The 17500-nt window shown below is 39.7% G+C and overlaps 2 protein-coding genes across 3 annotated transcripts; both read right to left on the bottom strand.

Moving 5' to 3' along the window:
- Positions 1-2299: 2299 nt before the first annotated feature.
- zgc:65811 (uncharacterized protein LOC393524 homolog) lies at positions 2300-12009 on the bottom strand. Of its 2 annotated transcripts, none has more exons than XM_047816491.1 (9): positions 11774-12009; positions 8000-8098; positions 7769-7859; positions 7462-7559; positions 6929-7003; positions 6749-6850; positions 5993-6097; positions 4199-4276; positions 2300-3154 (listed from the first exon to the last, which is right to left on the bottom strand). In XM_047816491.1, the coding sequence occupies exons 2-9, from the start codon at positions 8063-8065 to the stop codon at positions 3074-3076; spliced, it is 696 nt and encodes a 231-aa protein (XP_047672447.1). In that variant the 5' UTR covers positions 8066-8098; positions 11774-12009; the 3' UTR covers positions 2300-3073. The 2 variants fall into 2 exon arrangements, with proteins under 2 accessions (XP_047672447.1, XP_047672446.1); XM_047816490.1 differs by having other exon boundaries at positions 2300-3548.
- Positions 12010-14151: 2142 nt separating this feature from the next.
- Positions 14152-17118, bottom strand: LOC113640138 (retinal cone rhodopsin-sensitive cGMP 3',5'-cyclic phosphodiesterase subunit gamma-like). Its single transcript, XM_027142513.2, has 4 exons — positions 16937-17118; positions 15199-15345; positions 14976-15016; positions 14152-14594 (listed from the first exon to the last, which is right to left on the bottom strand). The coding sequence occupies exons 2-4, from the start codon at positions 15342-15344 to the stop codon at positions 14518-14520; spliced, it is 264 nt and encodes an 87-aa protein (XP_026998314.1). The 5' UTR covers position 15345; positions 16937-17118; the 3' UTR covers positions 14152-14517.
- Positions 17119-17500: the final 382 nt, after the last annotated feature.

Consider the following 17500-nt stretch of genomic DNA (forward strand, 5'->3'; position numbering starts at 1 on the left):
GCAGCTTGGCCCTTTGTCTGCATATGTACGTAATCATATTAGAAACCTTGATCCTATGCTGTCTTTTGATAAACAGATTAGCACTGTTGTGAAAAGAAGCTTTTGTCAACTAAGATCAATTGCTAAAATCAAGAAGATGCTTTCTATGAAGGACCTACAAACTGTAATTCATGCTTTTATAACCTCGAGATTGGATTACTGTAACTCTCTTTACTTTGGCTTGCCTAAATCATCTCTCGACCGTCTACAACTGGTACAAAATGCGGCAGTGAGATTACTGACTGGCACCAGAAAACGTGAGCACATTACCCCAGTATTTGCCTCATTACACTGGCTCCCGGTTAAGTTCCGTATTGATTTTAAGATTTTACTTTATGTTTTTAAAGTTTTACATGGTTGTGCTCCCCAGTATATTTGTGCACATTTTAAAACTAAGGACGATCGGGCTTTTGCTACGGCAGCTCCAAAGTTGTGGAACAATCTCCCTCTTCAGATGTGCTGAAGATCTGCTACCACTGTCTCATTGTTTAAATCTGCTTTAAATACCCACTTTTACTCTGTATGTTTTAACTCTGTTTGAAGGTTGTTGGGTTTTTTTGGGGTTTTTTTTGTGTTTTTTTTTATTGTGTTTTTATTTGTGCACTGTTCTTGTTTGTTTTTACTCGATGTACAGCACTTTGGCTGCAACGGCTGTTGTTTTTAAATGTGCTTTATAAGTTACTAAACTAAACTAATATATGTATATATAATGTGTGTGTATATATGTATATATAATGTGTGTGTATATGTATATATAATGTGTGTGTATATATGTATACACACACATTATATATATATATATATATACACACACACACACATTATATATACATATATACACACACACACATTATAAATACATATATACACACACATTATATGTATATATAATGTGTGTGTATATATGTATATATAATGTGTGTGTATATATGTGTATATATGTATATATAGTATATGTAAATATGTATATCTAGGTGTTTTAGCTTCTATGTGTTTTAGTTCAAGTCATCTTACTAATTTTGATCTAAATAATAAATGAACATATATAATAGAACCGGTCAGTGAAGTCATCCAGTGCTGTAACTAGACAATAATGACTATTATTCAGATTAGTTAATGCTTAGGAAAGGATTGTATGTAAAAGTGCAGGAAATGACATCATGTGGTGTTTACATTCCAGACATCTCCATGGTGAGCGCTGTATTACCATGGTTACAGCGAACTCTATCTCTCTCTCTCTCTCTCTCTCTCTCTCTCTCTCTCTCTCTCTCTCTCTGCCCTTTTAGAATGGAATGTTATACACTCATTCTCACTCAAACTTCTCTCACACACACATACACACACACACACACACACACACACTCCAGATGTTCATTATTGCACTGAAGTTTGAAAACAACTCCTCCTGTCACATAGCAACTCAGAAGATTATGAATCATCAACCACCGCACCCTCGTATCCTCCCTCTATCCCGCCCAACATACTCTATGTTTCTGTGTGTGTGTGTGTGTGTGTGTGTGTGTGTGTGTGTGTGTGTGTGTGTGTGTGTGTGTGTGTGTGTGTGTGTGTGTGAGTGAGTGTGTGTGTGTGGGGGCGGCAGGGTTTCTTCTAAATGCTTTAACCTTTTTTTAGACATGAACAGCTCCCTCTAGTGGATAAACACTGATCACAGATAAACTCCTAACACATAGAGTCTTTATAATAATCACTATAAAAAAACTATAAACTTAATATATCTTATAGAGAAATTATCAGTGTGGAGGTGCAAGGACTCTGAAACTAGAACCCTAACAGTTACATGCCAAACCAAACCCTAAAGACCAAACCCTGAACCGGACCCCAACATTAGTATCGGGATTTGAATTGATCATTAGACCAAATTCTGACCACTTCCTGTAAAACACTTTATTTCATGCCATTGAGAATCCTGTGATACTCTACACAGTGACTACATTGTTTGATGTTCTGCCTGTGTTCACACACTCCAGCATTGTTAAGTAAGCTAGCCGAGCAGCGTTCCGCCTGAGGGGAACTTTAACAGCTGGCAGATGTCCATGGTGTTGGAGAGCCTAGCACAGCCCGAGGGTGAGTGAGAGTTAAAACACGCCTCAGACAAGTGTGGGAACATCGGCCATTTTAAAGCTGCATCACAAACACTAGAACCTGAACTGATGTTCTTACAACAGTTTGAGTTCACATTCGTTTTCTTGGAAGAACCTTACTCACACTATTTAGAAACTAAACTCAGAAAAACATCATGAAAACTTCACAACAATGTTTATTGATGTAGGAAAAACACATACATTTTAAGAAATAAAACTTACCATTAATTTCACACACATAAAATTTCTAAATAATAAAGTTGTAGAGCATTCAGAAAAGTGGAAACTACAGGCACAGAAACTGATGAAATGGAAATGCTATGCAGAATGTATGTGTGTTACTGGGAATGTTTATATAAACTTTTATTTAATGTGTATTAAATAATACCACAATGATCTTTATTTTTCATCTTTTATTTATGATTTTATAAAGAATAAATGTCAACATAATTATAGGAATTCAAGACAGATTATGACTTTGAGTGGAATGCTGTCTGGTCCTCAGGAGAAAAGTGCTTTTAGTGAAAAGATTAAGTTTTAATAATTAATAACGTGTGTGTGTGTGTGTGTGTGTGTGTGTGTGTGTGTGTGTGTGTGTGTGTGTGTGTGTGTGTGTGTGTGTGCGCGCATTTGACACAGAAGTCCTCCTCAGTGGTTCTGTTTGACGTCTCTTCCACTTGAGTAAACAAATCTTCTAGAAAAATGGAGGAATTGATGGAAGCAAAGAGAGGAAGTGAATAAAGGGGGTGAAATAAGAGTGTCAGAAGAATGAAGAGAAGTAGGATGTAAGCAGGAGAAGACCTTGACGTGAAATGGGTGTGTAAGAAAAGATTGGGTTTATGTGAGAAGGATAGGAAACTTTAGTTGGAGTAAATGAAAATATTTGATGGCAGACAGATGGATGATGTGTTGCATCGTTGAGCTGTTGTAGGTCAATTGTAGAAGGGTAATGAGTAGTGCACACTGTTCTTTATGCTGCAGACCAGCATAACACTGCAGACCAACACCAGAAACTACCAAAGAGGAGAGAGAGATAGAGAGAGACAGAGATAGAGAGAGAGACAGAGGGGGGGGGGGGTGAAAACCAGAAAAGAAAAAAGTTGAAAAAGCTTAAAGTTTCATGTAGAACCCTGGGACCTCTACTGGACATCTACTAATCACCCAAACAACCATCATTATTCTAAAACAAAAATAAAAAGAGAGGGATGAAGTACACTGGAGTCTGTTGAGTCAGACTTGTCCGGTTGAAGTGCTATAAGCTGGAGGAAAGGAAGGAGGGATAGTGGAGCAGATATTAATGGAGGAAGGAGAACAAGGAGTTTGGGAAAGAGGGATGTACGGAGGAGAAGTGAGGACGGGGCGAGACAGCTGCTGGCACATAAAACCAGCGCATACAAGAGCCGTGATCTGGAGATACAAACAAACAGACAAAAAGATACAGAAAGATTTGCAGACAAAGGACAGAGAAAGAGAGAGAAAGAGAGAGAGAGAGAGAGAGAGAGAGAGAGAGAGAGAGAGAGACAAAAGAGACAGCACGAGTTTACAATCCGAAGTTTAGAATTCTTAAACCAGCCTCTAATTTACAAAATAAACTTTAGTCAGCTGAGTCTGACTAAACCCTAATCCTGTCTCCACTCCTAATCCATAAATAATCTACAGATTTACTGAATAGATACTAAATCTGTCTTTGACTGACATCCAAACACTAATTGTTAGACATCCAAACACTAATTATTAGACATCCAAACACTAATTATTAAACCTTAAACATTAATAAGAAAGAGACTAAACCCTAACTATGACTATGATAATCACTAAACCTGACCATGACTAGAAATTATGTGTCTAACGCCCAAAATATAAACTTTACTACTCTGGCTAAACCACCCATCACTGATTAAACCCTGAACATGATTCTTACTAAACCCTAATCCTGATTTTGCTTTAGACCTTAAATTTCAGGGTCTAACTCTAAACTAGGCTGATTCTCTCAATCATTTTATACATGTCATTCCAATCTCACAATGAAATAAAGCATGTTACAGGTAGATACTCACCAGAATACCAGTGATTACCATAAAAAATGTCAGCACTGATGATGCCTCCAGCTGGGTCATAATCAGAGGCAGGCAACTCTGCAGACAGATGTGTTAATAGAAGGTTATTATTAAATCAGGCCTACTTTCGGATTACCCTAATAGAACCACAAATATGGAGCCTTGACTAGCTAAAGAATAATTCAGCATCAGATACTGGGTTAGCTAAAGAGTATCTCAGAAACACAGCCTCATTTAGCTAAAAAGTACCTTAAAAACACAGCCTCATTTAGCTAAAGACTACCTCAGAAACACAGCCACATTTTGCTAAAGATTACCTCATGAGCACAGCCTCATATAGCTAAAGACTACCTCAGTAACACAGCCTCATATAGCTAAAGACTACCTCAGTAACACATCCTCATTTAGCTAAAGACTACCTCATGAACACAGCCACATTTTGCTAAAGACTACCTCAGAATCAAAGCCTCATATAGCTAAAGACTACCTCAGTAACACATCCTCATTTAGCTAAAGACTACCTCATGAACACAGCCACATTTTGCTAAAGACTACCTCAGAATCAAAGCCTCATATAGCTAAAGACTACCTCAGAAACACAGCCTCATTTAGCTAAAGACTACCTCAGAAACACAGCCACGTTTTGCTAAAGACTACCTCAGAAACACAGCCTTGTTTAGCTACAGACTACCACAGAAACAGAGCCTTATTTAGCTAGAGTACCTCAAAAACACAGCGACATTTTGATAAAGACTACCTCAGAAACACAGCCTTGATTAACTAAAGAGTACCTCAGAAACACAGCCTAATTTAGCTAAAGACTACCTCAGACATAAAGCCACATTTAGCTAAAGAGTACCTCAGAAACACAGCGACATTTTGATAAAGACTACCTCAGAAACACAGCCTTGATTAACTAAAGAGTACCTCAGAAACACAGCCTAATTTAGCTAAAGACTACCTCAGACATAAAGCCATATTTAGCTAAAGAGTACCTCATGAACACAGCCTCATTTAGCTAAAGACTACCTCAGAAACACAGCCACATTTTGCTAAAGACTACCTCAGAAACACAGCCACATTTTGCTAAAGACTACCCCAGAAACACAGCCAAATTTTGCTAAAGACTACCTCAGAAACACAGTCTCGTTTAGCTAAAGATTACCACATGAGCACAGCCTCATATAGCTAAAGACTACCTCAGTAACACAGCCTCATATAGCTAAAGACTACCTCAGTAACACATCCTCATTTAGCTAAAGACTACCTCAGAAACACAGCCACATTTTGATAAAGGCTACCTCAGAAACACAGCCTTGATTAGCTAAAGAGTACCTCAGAAACACAGCCTAATTTAGCTAAAGAGTACCTCATGAACACAGCCTCATTTAGCTAAAGACTACCTCAGTAACACATCCTCATTTAGCTAAAGACTACCTCAGAAACACAGCCACATTTTGATAAAGGCTACCTCAGAAACACAGCCTTGATTAGCCAAAGAGTACCTCAGAAACACAGCCACATTTAGCTAAAGAGTACCTCATGAACACAGCCTCATTTAGCTAAAGACTACCTCAGAAACACAGCCTCATTTAGCTAAAGACTACCTCAGAAACAGAGCCTCATTTAGCTAAAGTTTACCTCAGAAACACAGCTTTATTTATGTGTTTGTGTGTGTGTCTATATATATATATGAAATGTATTACTTAGTGTGTGAATTTGGAAACCAGGAATGAAACAAAAAAGAAACTTGACTAGTTAAGAGAGCACAAAAATTCAGTGGGTGGGGCTTACAGAAGAGGTGGAGACATCGATTCCCAGAAAGGAGCTCCTCTGTGGGCAGATGCTCGTAGCACCCATCAGTGTCTGCATAGTTCCTCCTAGGCCACAGCAGTCAAACTGTGGACAGACACAAAGTCAGGCTTTTGACCTGTGTGTGTGTGTGTGTGTGTGTGTGTGTGTGTGTGTGTGTGTGTGTGTGTGTGAGAGAGAGAGAGAGAGAGAGAGAGAGAGAGAGAGAGAGAGAGAGAGAGAAGAGAGGGTGGTGGTGTGTGGTGTGTGTGTGTGGTGTGTGTGTGTTGTGGTGTGTGTGTGTGTGGTGTGTGGTGTGTGCAAAGAGAGAGAGAGAGAGGAGAGAGAGAGTGTGTGTGTGTGTGTGTGTGTGTGTTGGTGTGTGTGTGTGTTGTGTGTTTGTGTGTGTGTGGTGTGAGAGAGAGCGAGAAGAGGAGAGTGTGCGCGTGTGTGTGGTGTGTGAGATGAGAGAGAGAGAGAAGAGAGAGAGAGGAGTGTGTGTGTGTGTGTTGTGTTGTGTGTGTGTGTGTGTGTGGTTGTGTGTGTGGTGTGTGTGTGAAAAGAGAGCGAGAGCAGAGAGAGCGAGAGTGTAGTGTGTGGGTGTGTGTGGTGTGTTTGTGTGTGTGTGGTGTGTTTGTGTGTGTGTGTGTTGTGTGTGTGACCGAGCGCGCGCGCGACGTGTGTGTGTGTGTGTGTGTGTGTGTGTGTGTGTGTGTGTGTGTGTGTGTGTGTGTGTGTGTGTGTGTTTGGGGCACGTACAGCATTGTGGAACAGTTTGAGCATAAAAGCTCGGATCACGTCTCCTGTAACCAAGTACTGCGTATAGATGGTGGCGTAAAACTCTGCAACATGGTTTGAGAACTAAAAGAAAAAGAAAAGACTTTTAAACTCCAGCTAAACGAAAGCAGTTGTAATGATATAACAGTGATGTTCACTTACCTCTTTGTTTTTAACAAAGGCCACGCCCCCTCCGATGGCGGCCGCTGCTGCGAGTATGAACAGCAGAGAGCAGTACTGCAGAGAAAATAACATCAGGATCGCTGTACACTATAATGGTGATTATTCTGAAGAACAGCGACACCATGATGTCACCAAAACAACACCAGAATAAAAGTGTTCAGCAGGAGACTTCATCTGAACGGGAATTCACAGTTGAGATAATGTTATCTATGTTTATGTCCTTTTTAGATGGATTCAGTCCAACACACGGGTTAGGGAAAGTCAGTACTGCTGACTTCTACAAGTCTCATGTAAGATTTTGTCTTCTATAAACGGAGCGGTAGAATAATATTTCCCACTCAGATTTCCACTCTCAGGTTTTCTTATTTAAAACAAAACAAAGCTACACAATTCATCTGTGTGATAAAATCTAAACTTACTGTTTATTTCCTGTGTGTGTGTGTGTGTGTGTGTGTGTGTGTGTGTGTGTGTGTGTGTGTGTGTGTGTGTGTGTGTGTGTGTGTGTGTCTCACCACAGTGAGTGAGGATTTATTCTCAGTACAGGAGCCGTAATCTCCAATCACAGAAGTTATAAGAATTACAGCACCAATCGCCATGCACAGTCCGACCACTGAGAGAGAGAGAGAGAGAGAGAGAGAGAGAGAGAGAGAGAGAGAGAGAGAGAGAGAGAGAGATGACAAAAAACAAAGGGTTCAATAAATAAATGGATGGATAGACTCATAAACACTCCTTCTTTAAAGTTTTCATTAATGTGCCTTTCTATTTCAATCATTTTTACAAACATTCAGCATTGAGCAGAAATTGAACATGGAAACTTACTGAAGATGAAGTGGTTGCTTTTTAATTGCTCGGGTAAGTCAGCACTGAAGCGAAGATACAATCCACCTAATAATAAACTTAAACCCAACAACTGAGAGAGAGAAGAGAGAGAGAGAGAGAGAGAGAGAGAGAGAGAGAGAGAGAGAGAGAGAGAGAGAGAGAGATTGTTACACTGTTGAACACTGAAACCTGATTCATTATTGTTAGTATGAATATTAATGAGCTTCTTACGATGAAGAGGATGTTGAACAGGATGATGATCCATTTGCAGATCTGCCCACATCCTCCTAATGCCATGTTGACTACAGCTGCCTTGATACACTTAGACAACTAAAGGGACACAGTGTGAGATATTAAAATATTAATAATTATCATTAATTCAAAGGAAAAACTGAGTATTTTTTCTCATGATAGTCCACAGTATTACTTTTGAATCTGTATTGAGTTTCTTTTACATGAAGAAAACTGTTGACTGTCTCACACTGACAGAGAAAACTTCCTGTATCCTGTCTGATCTCATTCTATATCAGATCTGAAGGTTCCTGAACCTTAATGATGAAGAACTCTATGGTTCAATTTCTGGAGTGTACTTTACCAAGGTGTTTTGTAGGAATCACTTTCACCTTGTGAAAATGTAAAAGTCTCTCCATTATATCAATCTATAAACCTTAGTAATTAATTATAAATGCTAGGCTGGTCATGCAATATGAAATCTGTGATGCCTATTTTAGTGAAATATGATTCACTGTTGGGGCAGGAAACAGATCCAGAAAACCAGGAACTGAAAACTCATAGATTCAGAGTTTTATAAAAAAAAAAAAATTAAATAAATAAAATCCTGATTCAGTGCTGTAACACTTAAAACTCTGGAAGTGTTAAGAGTTTGTCATGAAGATGAAACTTTAAGGTGTGGTATAAAAAAAACTCTGAGCCCAATCCCCACATTTACCCTGCTGGCCCAATCTAGTATGAAAGAGAAACTAAAGAAAAGACAGAGATCATCAGACCGGATGGTGCAGGGTAACAGCAGGGTTTATAGAAGAGCAGCAGGTCCGACACCACAAGATGAGGCACAAAATCATACACCGTTTATCCATTCTCCTTATCAAGCACTCTGCCCCTTTTAGTCGTTTCAGAATGTTTTCACCACATTTTCCTCCCGGACAGTTGGGAGTTTTCCAGACACTATTATCTCTCATTCTTCTAGAACAATGTTACAATTATAATTAAACCACAAGCATATGAGATAAAATAAGGAGTGTCATTGGTTCCCACCCTTCCGGATTTTTCCAATACTTGCATCTGGTACACAACCGATTAGGTTTAACGTGGTTGAGTCAATTTCTCTGCACTTTTAATTTAACCAATCCGTTATTTCTAGGATTAAAGGTGGGGTCTCCGTTGTGTGAGAAATGCTTCAGAAAACTGCGTTGGGCCACCAAACAAAACAAAAACAAAACTAACATGTAGCCAATGAGTAGAAAGGGGCGCGTCTTGTCGATATGGGCGGAGAGAGTGTTCGGTGCGCATGTGTGACGTTAGCAGAAAGCGGTTTTAATATCGACATGGAGGATAAAAACAAACAAACAAAGAAAGAAAGAAAGAAAGAAAGAAAGAAAGAAAGAAAGAAAGAAAGAAAGAAAGAAAGAAAGAAAGAAAGAGAAGAAAGACTTACGATAAGGACAAGAAGTAGGACGTGTTAATATAGGATCAGCTTTCCAGCACTGGAGAGAACTGAACGTCTTCCACGTGAAACAGAGATAAACCTTTCATGGTACAACACACAGTACTGCCTTTCTACAAAAACACATTTGTATTACCATAGTATTACTCATTGAGTTCATTTATATCAAAACAGATCAACAGATCAACAGATGGGTATTAACAAATCATTATTTATATCAGCTATCAAAACAGGGGTGACTTTCAAACAACGGAGACCCCACCTTTAATGTTCATTTTAGTGTATTTTGTTTTATCGAATTATGATTTGAATTTGAAACATCACCCTTTGGTGTCTGAATCTACCTCATGTTGTTTTCTCATTTATTTCACACGTCCAGTTGCAGCTGAGGCCATAAATTTACTGAGATAAGCCAAAAAATACACTATAAAGGGTTTCTACAAATACGTCTTTCCTGTCAGAATGAGCTCCCGTTAGCATTTTTATAGTAGGTATTTGAAGCTAGCTCTTTTATCTTAGCAGAACATTATGGCTTTAGAAACACAGATGAACAACACTGACATTAACGCGTAATACTTCTGCAGCATGCTTTTTATTGTAGATCTATAGATCCTTTGTTTCTAAACAGCATTTTGTACCTTTTGTGTAAGTTCACCTGAGAAAGCGAATGAAGTGCAGCCTCAAAACATACAGTAACCTTTCTAGAGAAAATGTTGTTTCAAAATGAGTCAGAGTGAACATGCAAGTTGTATCCTGCCTTCTTTTCATATATAACGACAGCATGCACAGACATTATCACAGTGTGGCTTTGGGCTTCTGCTGTACGTACTTCCTCTTCTGAGAAACAGGAAAAACGTTTGTCTCTGAAGAAACACCTAGCAGTAAATAAAAGATGAGGAAATGTCTGTTTTCTCATCTGTTCTTACAAAAGATTTCTGTTTTCTAGATTCTAGATCAATTCTATATTCGTCATTTCTATAAATATTTAATTATAAACGCACTCAATCTGTCACATTTTGTGGTTCTGAGAGACTTCATGTCTAACGTTAATAAACCTTCCTACAACATTGATATAACATTTTCAGGTGCAGTAATGTTCACGTTACCAAATCTTTCTTATTCCATATTAACTTTATCTCCATCTCATTTTTTTATCTTGGATTTCTATCGTAAAATTAAATACTGTTTAGTTTTGTAGAAAAGGAAGACAGCCCTGATCACTGGTCGTTGTTCTTCTATTATTTGGTGATGTTTTATTTGATGATATTATTTAGTGATACTTTATTTGATTTGGTGATATTATTTGGTGATATTTTATTTGATTTGGTGATATTTTTATTTGATATTTTATTTGATCCCACACTAATACTGCTTTCATCTTGTAAATAAAATTCTAATGAATTTTAATTCGAATTCTAATAAATTCTATGAGCATCTATTCCAATAAAAGTGAGTTGTTCTCTTCTCTTCTTCATGTAACACGTTCTCCTATGCAGGTGATCTCTATACGGAGGATATTTTCGTCAAACAGTGACGTCATCTGGAATTTTTTTTTAGCTCATTTTGAGCAGGAACTGGAGACTTTCCCGTTAAAATGTAATCCATATGTTGTAACCGTGGTGCTTGTCTACTGTTTGGTTTTTAATGGCTCTGTTCATCTTTATCGTGCTTCCTTCACCACCGCGGTGATGAGACGCGTCCCAAACTGCGTCAGCTTTACCGACAGACCTACACGCACCGCGCGCCATAACGGGGTTGTTTCTCCTGACGCGTGAGACTCAAGGCTTTGGGAACAACGTCGTGTTTTTAACATGCGGTTATTTGCACATTTTAGATTTTAACCTCATTATTCGTAAGGATAAGGTCTGAAAACAGCGCATTGCGTTTGATATATTTTTTGTTTGTTATATCATAATAACCAAGACACTATTAAACAGACGACCACGCGCGCGTGCGGGAAGGGGGGGGGGGTAGAGAAGGGAAGAGAGAGAAAGAGAGAAGGGGGGAGAGAGACAAAGAGAAAGAAAGGGGAGAGAGATAGGGGAGAGAAAGACTAAAGAGACAGAGAGAGTGAAGGGGGAGAGAGAGACAGAGATAAGGGGGTAGAGAGAGAGAGAGACAAAGAGAGAGAGAGACAAAGAGAGAGACAGAGAGAAGGGGGGAGAAAGACAGAGATAAGGGGGGGGGAGAGACAAAGAGAGAGAGAGAGACAGAGAGAAGGGGGGAGAGAGAGACAGAGAAAAGGAGACAGAGGGAGAGAGAGACAGAAAGAGACATTTTCTCTATAAACTGGAGTAAGTCGTGCATTCTCTTATACTTACCGAACTGATGGGTATTAACTTTCCTTTCTCTGCTGACAGAAAGTGTGTGTGTGTGTGTATCTCCCTGTGTGTGTGTATCTCCCTGTGTGTGTCTGTGTCTCTGTGTGTGTGTGTCTCCGTGTGTGTCTGTGTCTCTGTGTGGCTTTTTCTCTGCTGGTTCTTTTCTGTAGCTGCAGTCTGTGATCCTTTCTGTTATGAAGCAACAAACTCTCTCTCTCTCTCTCTCTCTCTCTCTCTCTCTCTCTCTCTCTCTCTCTCTCTCTCTCTCTCTCTCTCTCTAGTATTACCCAATACCAAGCGTTGTGGGTGAGTGTGTGCATTTCAGTGGAAACCGAAAGTTACTGACGAAACGAAAGTCGGATGTGAATAGTTTTCCCAATGAGTCAATGGAGGCCATTCATTTAGAAGATTAAAATCCATTTATTCCTAAGTATTTTATACTATTTCAGCTTGTCTTTTACCTCAGAGTATGTGAGTGGCCGCAATTTCCTCTTGCGCTCAAAGAGATCAATAATCTCAGGGCCCCAGTTTGAGAACCACTAGCCCTAGACTACATGTCCTGAGCGGGTGTTGTCAGTGACCCAGGGCCCTCTGGCACCATCTCAGGGCCCCAGTTTGAGAACCACTGGCCCTAGACTACATGTCCTGAGCAGGTGTTGTCAGTGACCAGGCTGTAAAACTGTTGACTAAGTTACAGACACTGATGACAAACTCCTGCTGATGATCTGGGAAACGTCTCTAACAGCAGCCACAATGTCATTGTTTGTGTTAAACACGTTGTGAATGAGTTGTAACATTAAACAGGAGATCATGACTTACTCTGTGCTCAAAGTGATGCTCGCAGCTCCAGGGCTTTTCTCTGCGGGGGAACGAGGACGATGATGAACAGTTCCAGGACCTGCTTTTTTTTTATTGGTTGTTGTGTTAAATCTTACCCAGATACAATAGTGCTATTTTCTGATTGGCTGTTGTGTAGCCTCTTGTTTTGATTGGCTGATAAGTGTCAGGCTCGATTAAGAGCTCCAGGGGAGACACGCTCGGTTCCTGCCCGTTTCCATAGACACAGCGGTGCGGACTGATACATTTTGGGTGCTGAGGCTTATTAAATATGATAAATAGTCAAAATGTTTTTCTGTGTGAGAAATACGATGTGTGACGAGAGAGCGTGAGAAAAGACCGACATGAGGACCATGTGATCAGCTGTGGTGACCCCTGGAACAGGACGAGACACTTTACTGTAACAGTAACATTAGCCCAAGCTAATAAATGATCGTTTAGCTTAACTTTGCAAGAGAAAATGCCGTATGATATTACATTAAATAAATCACATTTAATAAAATACAAAAAATTTAATTTAATTAAAATTACATTAAATAAAATTCTCTGAACTATCTCAGGCGTCATCGGGCATCGAGGCAGGATACACCCTGGACGGAGTGCCAACCCATCACAGGGCACACACACTCTCTCATTCACTCACACACACTCACACACTACGGACAATTTTCCAGAGATGCCAATCAACCTACCATGCATGTCTTTGGACTGGGGGAGGAAACCGGAGTACCCGGAGGAAACCCCCGAGGCACGGAAAAACATGCAAACTCCACACACACAAGGCGGAGGCGGGAATCGAACCCCCGACCCTGGAGGTGTGAGGCGAATGTGCTAACCACTAAGCCACCGTGCCCACGATTAGATTAGAATGGTGTAATTTTGACCTATAATATGTAGAGAGACAGAGATGTAATATGTGGGTAAAACACTGACATGTGCCTTTTAACCTTTAACCTTTATTCTCCTCTCAGCACTCACAGTCTCCTTCACTGATGTTACATTTTTAGATATATTAATATTTTGTTTACCTCTTTTTGGTCAGTGGTGTTAAACTGTCTTTGGTCAGTGGTGTTAAACTGACCAAACGTGTGGATTTGGTCATGTTGTGACGCTGATGCATTGTGGGCCGGTAACGTGTGTTGTGCTGGTAATGGAGCGAGAAAACCCCCAAAAAATCTGCTCACATACTCTAAAGGTTACAAATGTTCCACTGTGTGTCAGTGTGTGTGTGTGTGTGTGTGTGTGTGTGTGTGTGTGTGTGTGTGTGTGTGTGTGTGTGTGTGTGTGTGTTTACTGTCATAGTCCTTGTGGTAGGATGGTATTTATTCCTTATTTGTGTCTATAATAATAATAATAATAATAATAATAATAATAATAATAATAATAATAATAATAATAATAATGGTTAAAATAATAATAATAATAATAATAATAATAATAATAATAATAATAATAATAATGGTTAAAATAATAATAATAATAATAATAATAATAATAATAATAATAATAATAATAATAATAAAGACAATTTTATAAAAAACATAAACTTTAATGAATTCTACCCCAGATAATTCCAGATAATCACATTTATTTTGATCGGTGTAGAGATTCAGTGGAGATAAAAGAATATTCTCACTACAGTATTTATATCACATCCATATGCAGGATGACAAAACTGACATAACAAGGACACAATAAGGAAGACATAACATTCATTATTATGGGTGTGGCAGAGGGGTGGAGTGGGGAATAATAATAATAATAATAATAATAATAATAATAATAATAATAATAATAATAATAAAATACAAATTCATATGTATACATCAGTAATAGACTCTTTAATCAGAGATGAAGGTGTCTGTTCAGTAGGGGCGGAGTCAAAGGCAGAAGATAAGAGACAGGATTTAAATAATGCCATATTTGGCAAGATCGCTGAGCTCCATGTCACCGAAGGCCTCCCAGGGACACACGACTGTGAAATCTGAGCGAGGTGTAAAAATGGGAAACAAAAGAGATGAATTTTAAAAAGATGGATGGAGAAAAGGGAGAGAAAGAGAAAAGGGGAGGATACATTTAAAAGGGGAAATAAATTAATTGGCCAAATGAAAGGTGAAGGGACGAAAGTTCATAAAATGAACAAAACAAACAAAAGATAAAATTAAAATAGTGTAAAAAGATTGTGTGTGTGTTTCTGTGTGTGTGTGTGCGTGTGTGTGTTTGTGGTGTATGTGAGCGTGTGTGTGTTTGTGGTGTGTGTGTGTGTGTGTGTGTGTGTGTGTGTGTGTGTGTGTGTGTGTGTGTGTGTGGTGTGTGTGTGTGTATGTGTGGTGTGGGGGGGGGGGGACATACTGACGACACTCACCTGTGCCAAGGCCCTCCATTCCTGGAATGTCATCACCAAAACTACACAAAAATTAGAAGATAGTGAGAAACTACTAATTACAAACTATAGGTGTGTGTGTCAAGTCAAGTCAAGAAGCTTTTTATTGTGTGTGTATATGTGTGTGTGTGTGTGTGTGTGTGTGTGTGTGTGTGTGTGTGTGTGTGTGTGTGTGTGTGTGTGTGTGTGTGTGTGTGTAACTCACCCTTTCTGGCCAGGTTTAGGTGCCTTACTCTTAAATGTACGTGTTTGTCTCTGTTTAAATTTGGGTGGGCCCTTTTTTGGTGTTGTTGGACCGACTCCACCTGCTGGAGCTGATAAAGCACTTCCTGCAGGGGGTGCTGAGTTCATTCTGATAGAAGGGAGAGAAAGAGGGAGGGAGAGAGAGAGAGAGAGAGAGAGAGAGAGAGAGAGAGAGAGAGAGAGAGAGAGAGAGAGAGAGAGAGAGAGAGTTTTTTTTATCTCAGCTGCTCCCTGACCTTCATTGTTCAGTTAAATACTAATTGGATTACACACTAATCTAAGAATTAAGACTTGATGTGTGTGTGTGTGTGTGTGTGTGTGTGTGTGTGTGTGTGTGTGTGTGTGTGTGTGTGTGTGTGTCTGTGTGTGTGTGTGTGTGTGTGTGTGTGTGTGTGTGTGTGTGTGTGTGTGTGTGTGTGTGTGTGTCTGTGTGTGTGTGTGTGTGTGTGTGTGTGTGTGTGTGTGTGTGTGTGTGTGTGTGTGTGTGTGTGTGTGTGTGTATTAAAGGAGGCAGCAGATGTCATTTACTGGATTACTGAAGATTACACAAGACAGTATGTAGATTAGAAGTCTCACATCCCAGTGTTTTCCATGTTACACTAAAGCCCTGGGTGAAGCAGAGTCACCACCCTGAGGATGAACAGCACGTCACCATGACGATGTTCTTCTCCTTCAACAGCTCTTTATGTCAAATCAGAATTTTTAAATATGACCTGACTATAAATCGCTAAAAAGTATGACGTGGGTAATGTTGTGCAAATTCATCGTCTGTTGTCTCGTCTGTCCTGAAGATCTTCACCTCTGTCTGTTCCACAGAGCTGACACTAGAGACTCCTTCACCACATCGCACACACACACACACACACACACACACACACACACACACACACACACACACACACACACACACACACACACACAAGCAAACGAGTCCCATGATTAGCCTCTTATAGGTTAAGGACTAAGTGCAGAAGTCTGGGTCACCTTCACCTCATGAACATCAGATGAACCAGAGGGGGGTCTCAAAGTCGTTGTCCCAAAACATAATAATTTCAGTGTATACAAAATGTACGACACACACAACCTGTACGACACACACAACATGTATGACACACACGGTACAACACACACACAACATGTACGACACACACGGTACAACACACACACACAATATGTATGACACACACAACATGTACGACACACACGGTACAACACATACACACAACATGTACGACACACACAACATGTATGACACACACGGTACAACACACACACAACATGTACGACACACACGGTACAACACACACACACAACATGTATGACACACACAACATGTACGACACACACGGTACAACACATACACACAACATGTACGACACACACGGTACAACACACACACAACATGTACGACACACACGGTACAACACACACACAACATGTACGACACACACGGTACAACACACACACAACATGTATGACAGACACAGTACAACACACACCATGTATGACACACGCTACAACACACACACACAGTATGACACACACAAAATGTATGACAAACACATGGTATGACACACACACAACACACAGACAACACACACACAACACACACATACACACGTTTTGTGTATTTTCCCCCTTTAAAACCAAATGCTAATAGTCGTGTATTTTAGTATTTCAGGTGTAAATGGTTGTCTTACCTGTTGCGATGATCCTGTTACTTATTGTGTGTGTGTGTCTCTTTGTGTGTGTGTGTGTGTGTGTGTGTGTGGTATAATAATCCCAGATCCTCCGTCTGTCTCTTTTATAGGTGACTCCTGATCCCTCAATTCGTCTTTGCTCATCAAGAGCTCACAGAATCAAACAGAATCCTCCGTCACACTCGTCCTCCTATCAGAGGGCGCTGTTTGTGGTTTGTGTGTGTGTGTGGGGGGGGGTAATTATTTTCAAAGTGTTTTTGAAGTGTGTGTTGTCCAGTACTGAGCAGTATTCAGTGTGTTCACTGCTGATTGGCTGACATAAACATCCAGGCAGTGCAGCACTGTGTAACACAACATGGCCTACAGGTGTTAGAGCACCAGCAGCGTACAGAATGTTCATACAGCCAAACAGAAAAGTTACAGAAAGTGAAAAAATATAATACACACATATGATACTTTAACTCTGATTTATTTGTATAATTATTTATAATAAAGGATATTTAATGTTGCGGTGTTGATGAATTCTCTCTGAGTGTAATGAGGGTGTATATTAATACTTCTTGT

The sequence above is a fragment of the Tachysurus fulvidraco genome, chromosome 7 (assembly GCF_022655615.1).
Source record: "Tachysurus fulvidraco isolate hzauxx_2018 chromosome 7, HZAU_PFXX_2.0, whole genome shotgun sequence".
In the NCBI taxonomy this organism is placed as follows: domain Eukaryota; kingdom Metazoa; phylum Chordata; class Actinopteri; order Siluriformes; family Bagridae; genus Tachysurus; species Tachysurus fulvidraco.

Coding starts and splice junctions, on each gene's coding strand:
- zgc:65811 (XM_047816490.1), bottom strand. CDS start 8,065: ATGGCATTAGGAGGATGTGGGCAGATCTGCAAATGGATCATCATCCTG. Junction 7,860..7,999: donor TGTTCAACATCCTCTTCATC/GTAAGAAGCTCA, acceptor TCTCTCTCTCAG/TTGTTGGGTTTAAGTTTATT. Junction 6,851..6,928: donor CCTTTGTTAAAAACAAAGAG/GTAAGTGAACAT, acceptor TTTTTCTTTTAG/TTCTCAAACCATGTTGCAGA.
- LOC113640138 (XM_027142513.2), bottom strand. CDS start 15,344: ATGAACTCAGCACCCCCTGCAGGAAGTGCTTTATCAGCTCCAGCAGGT. Junction 15,017..15,198: donor CCTAAACCTGGCCAGAAAGG/GTGAGTTACACA, acceptor ATTTTTGTGTAG/TTTTGGTGATGACATTCCAG. Junction 14,595..14,975: donor AATGGAGGGCCTTGGCACAG/GTGAGTGTCGTC, acceptor CACCTCGCTCAG/ATTTCACAGTCGTGTGTCCC.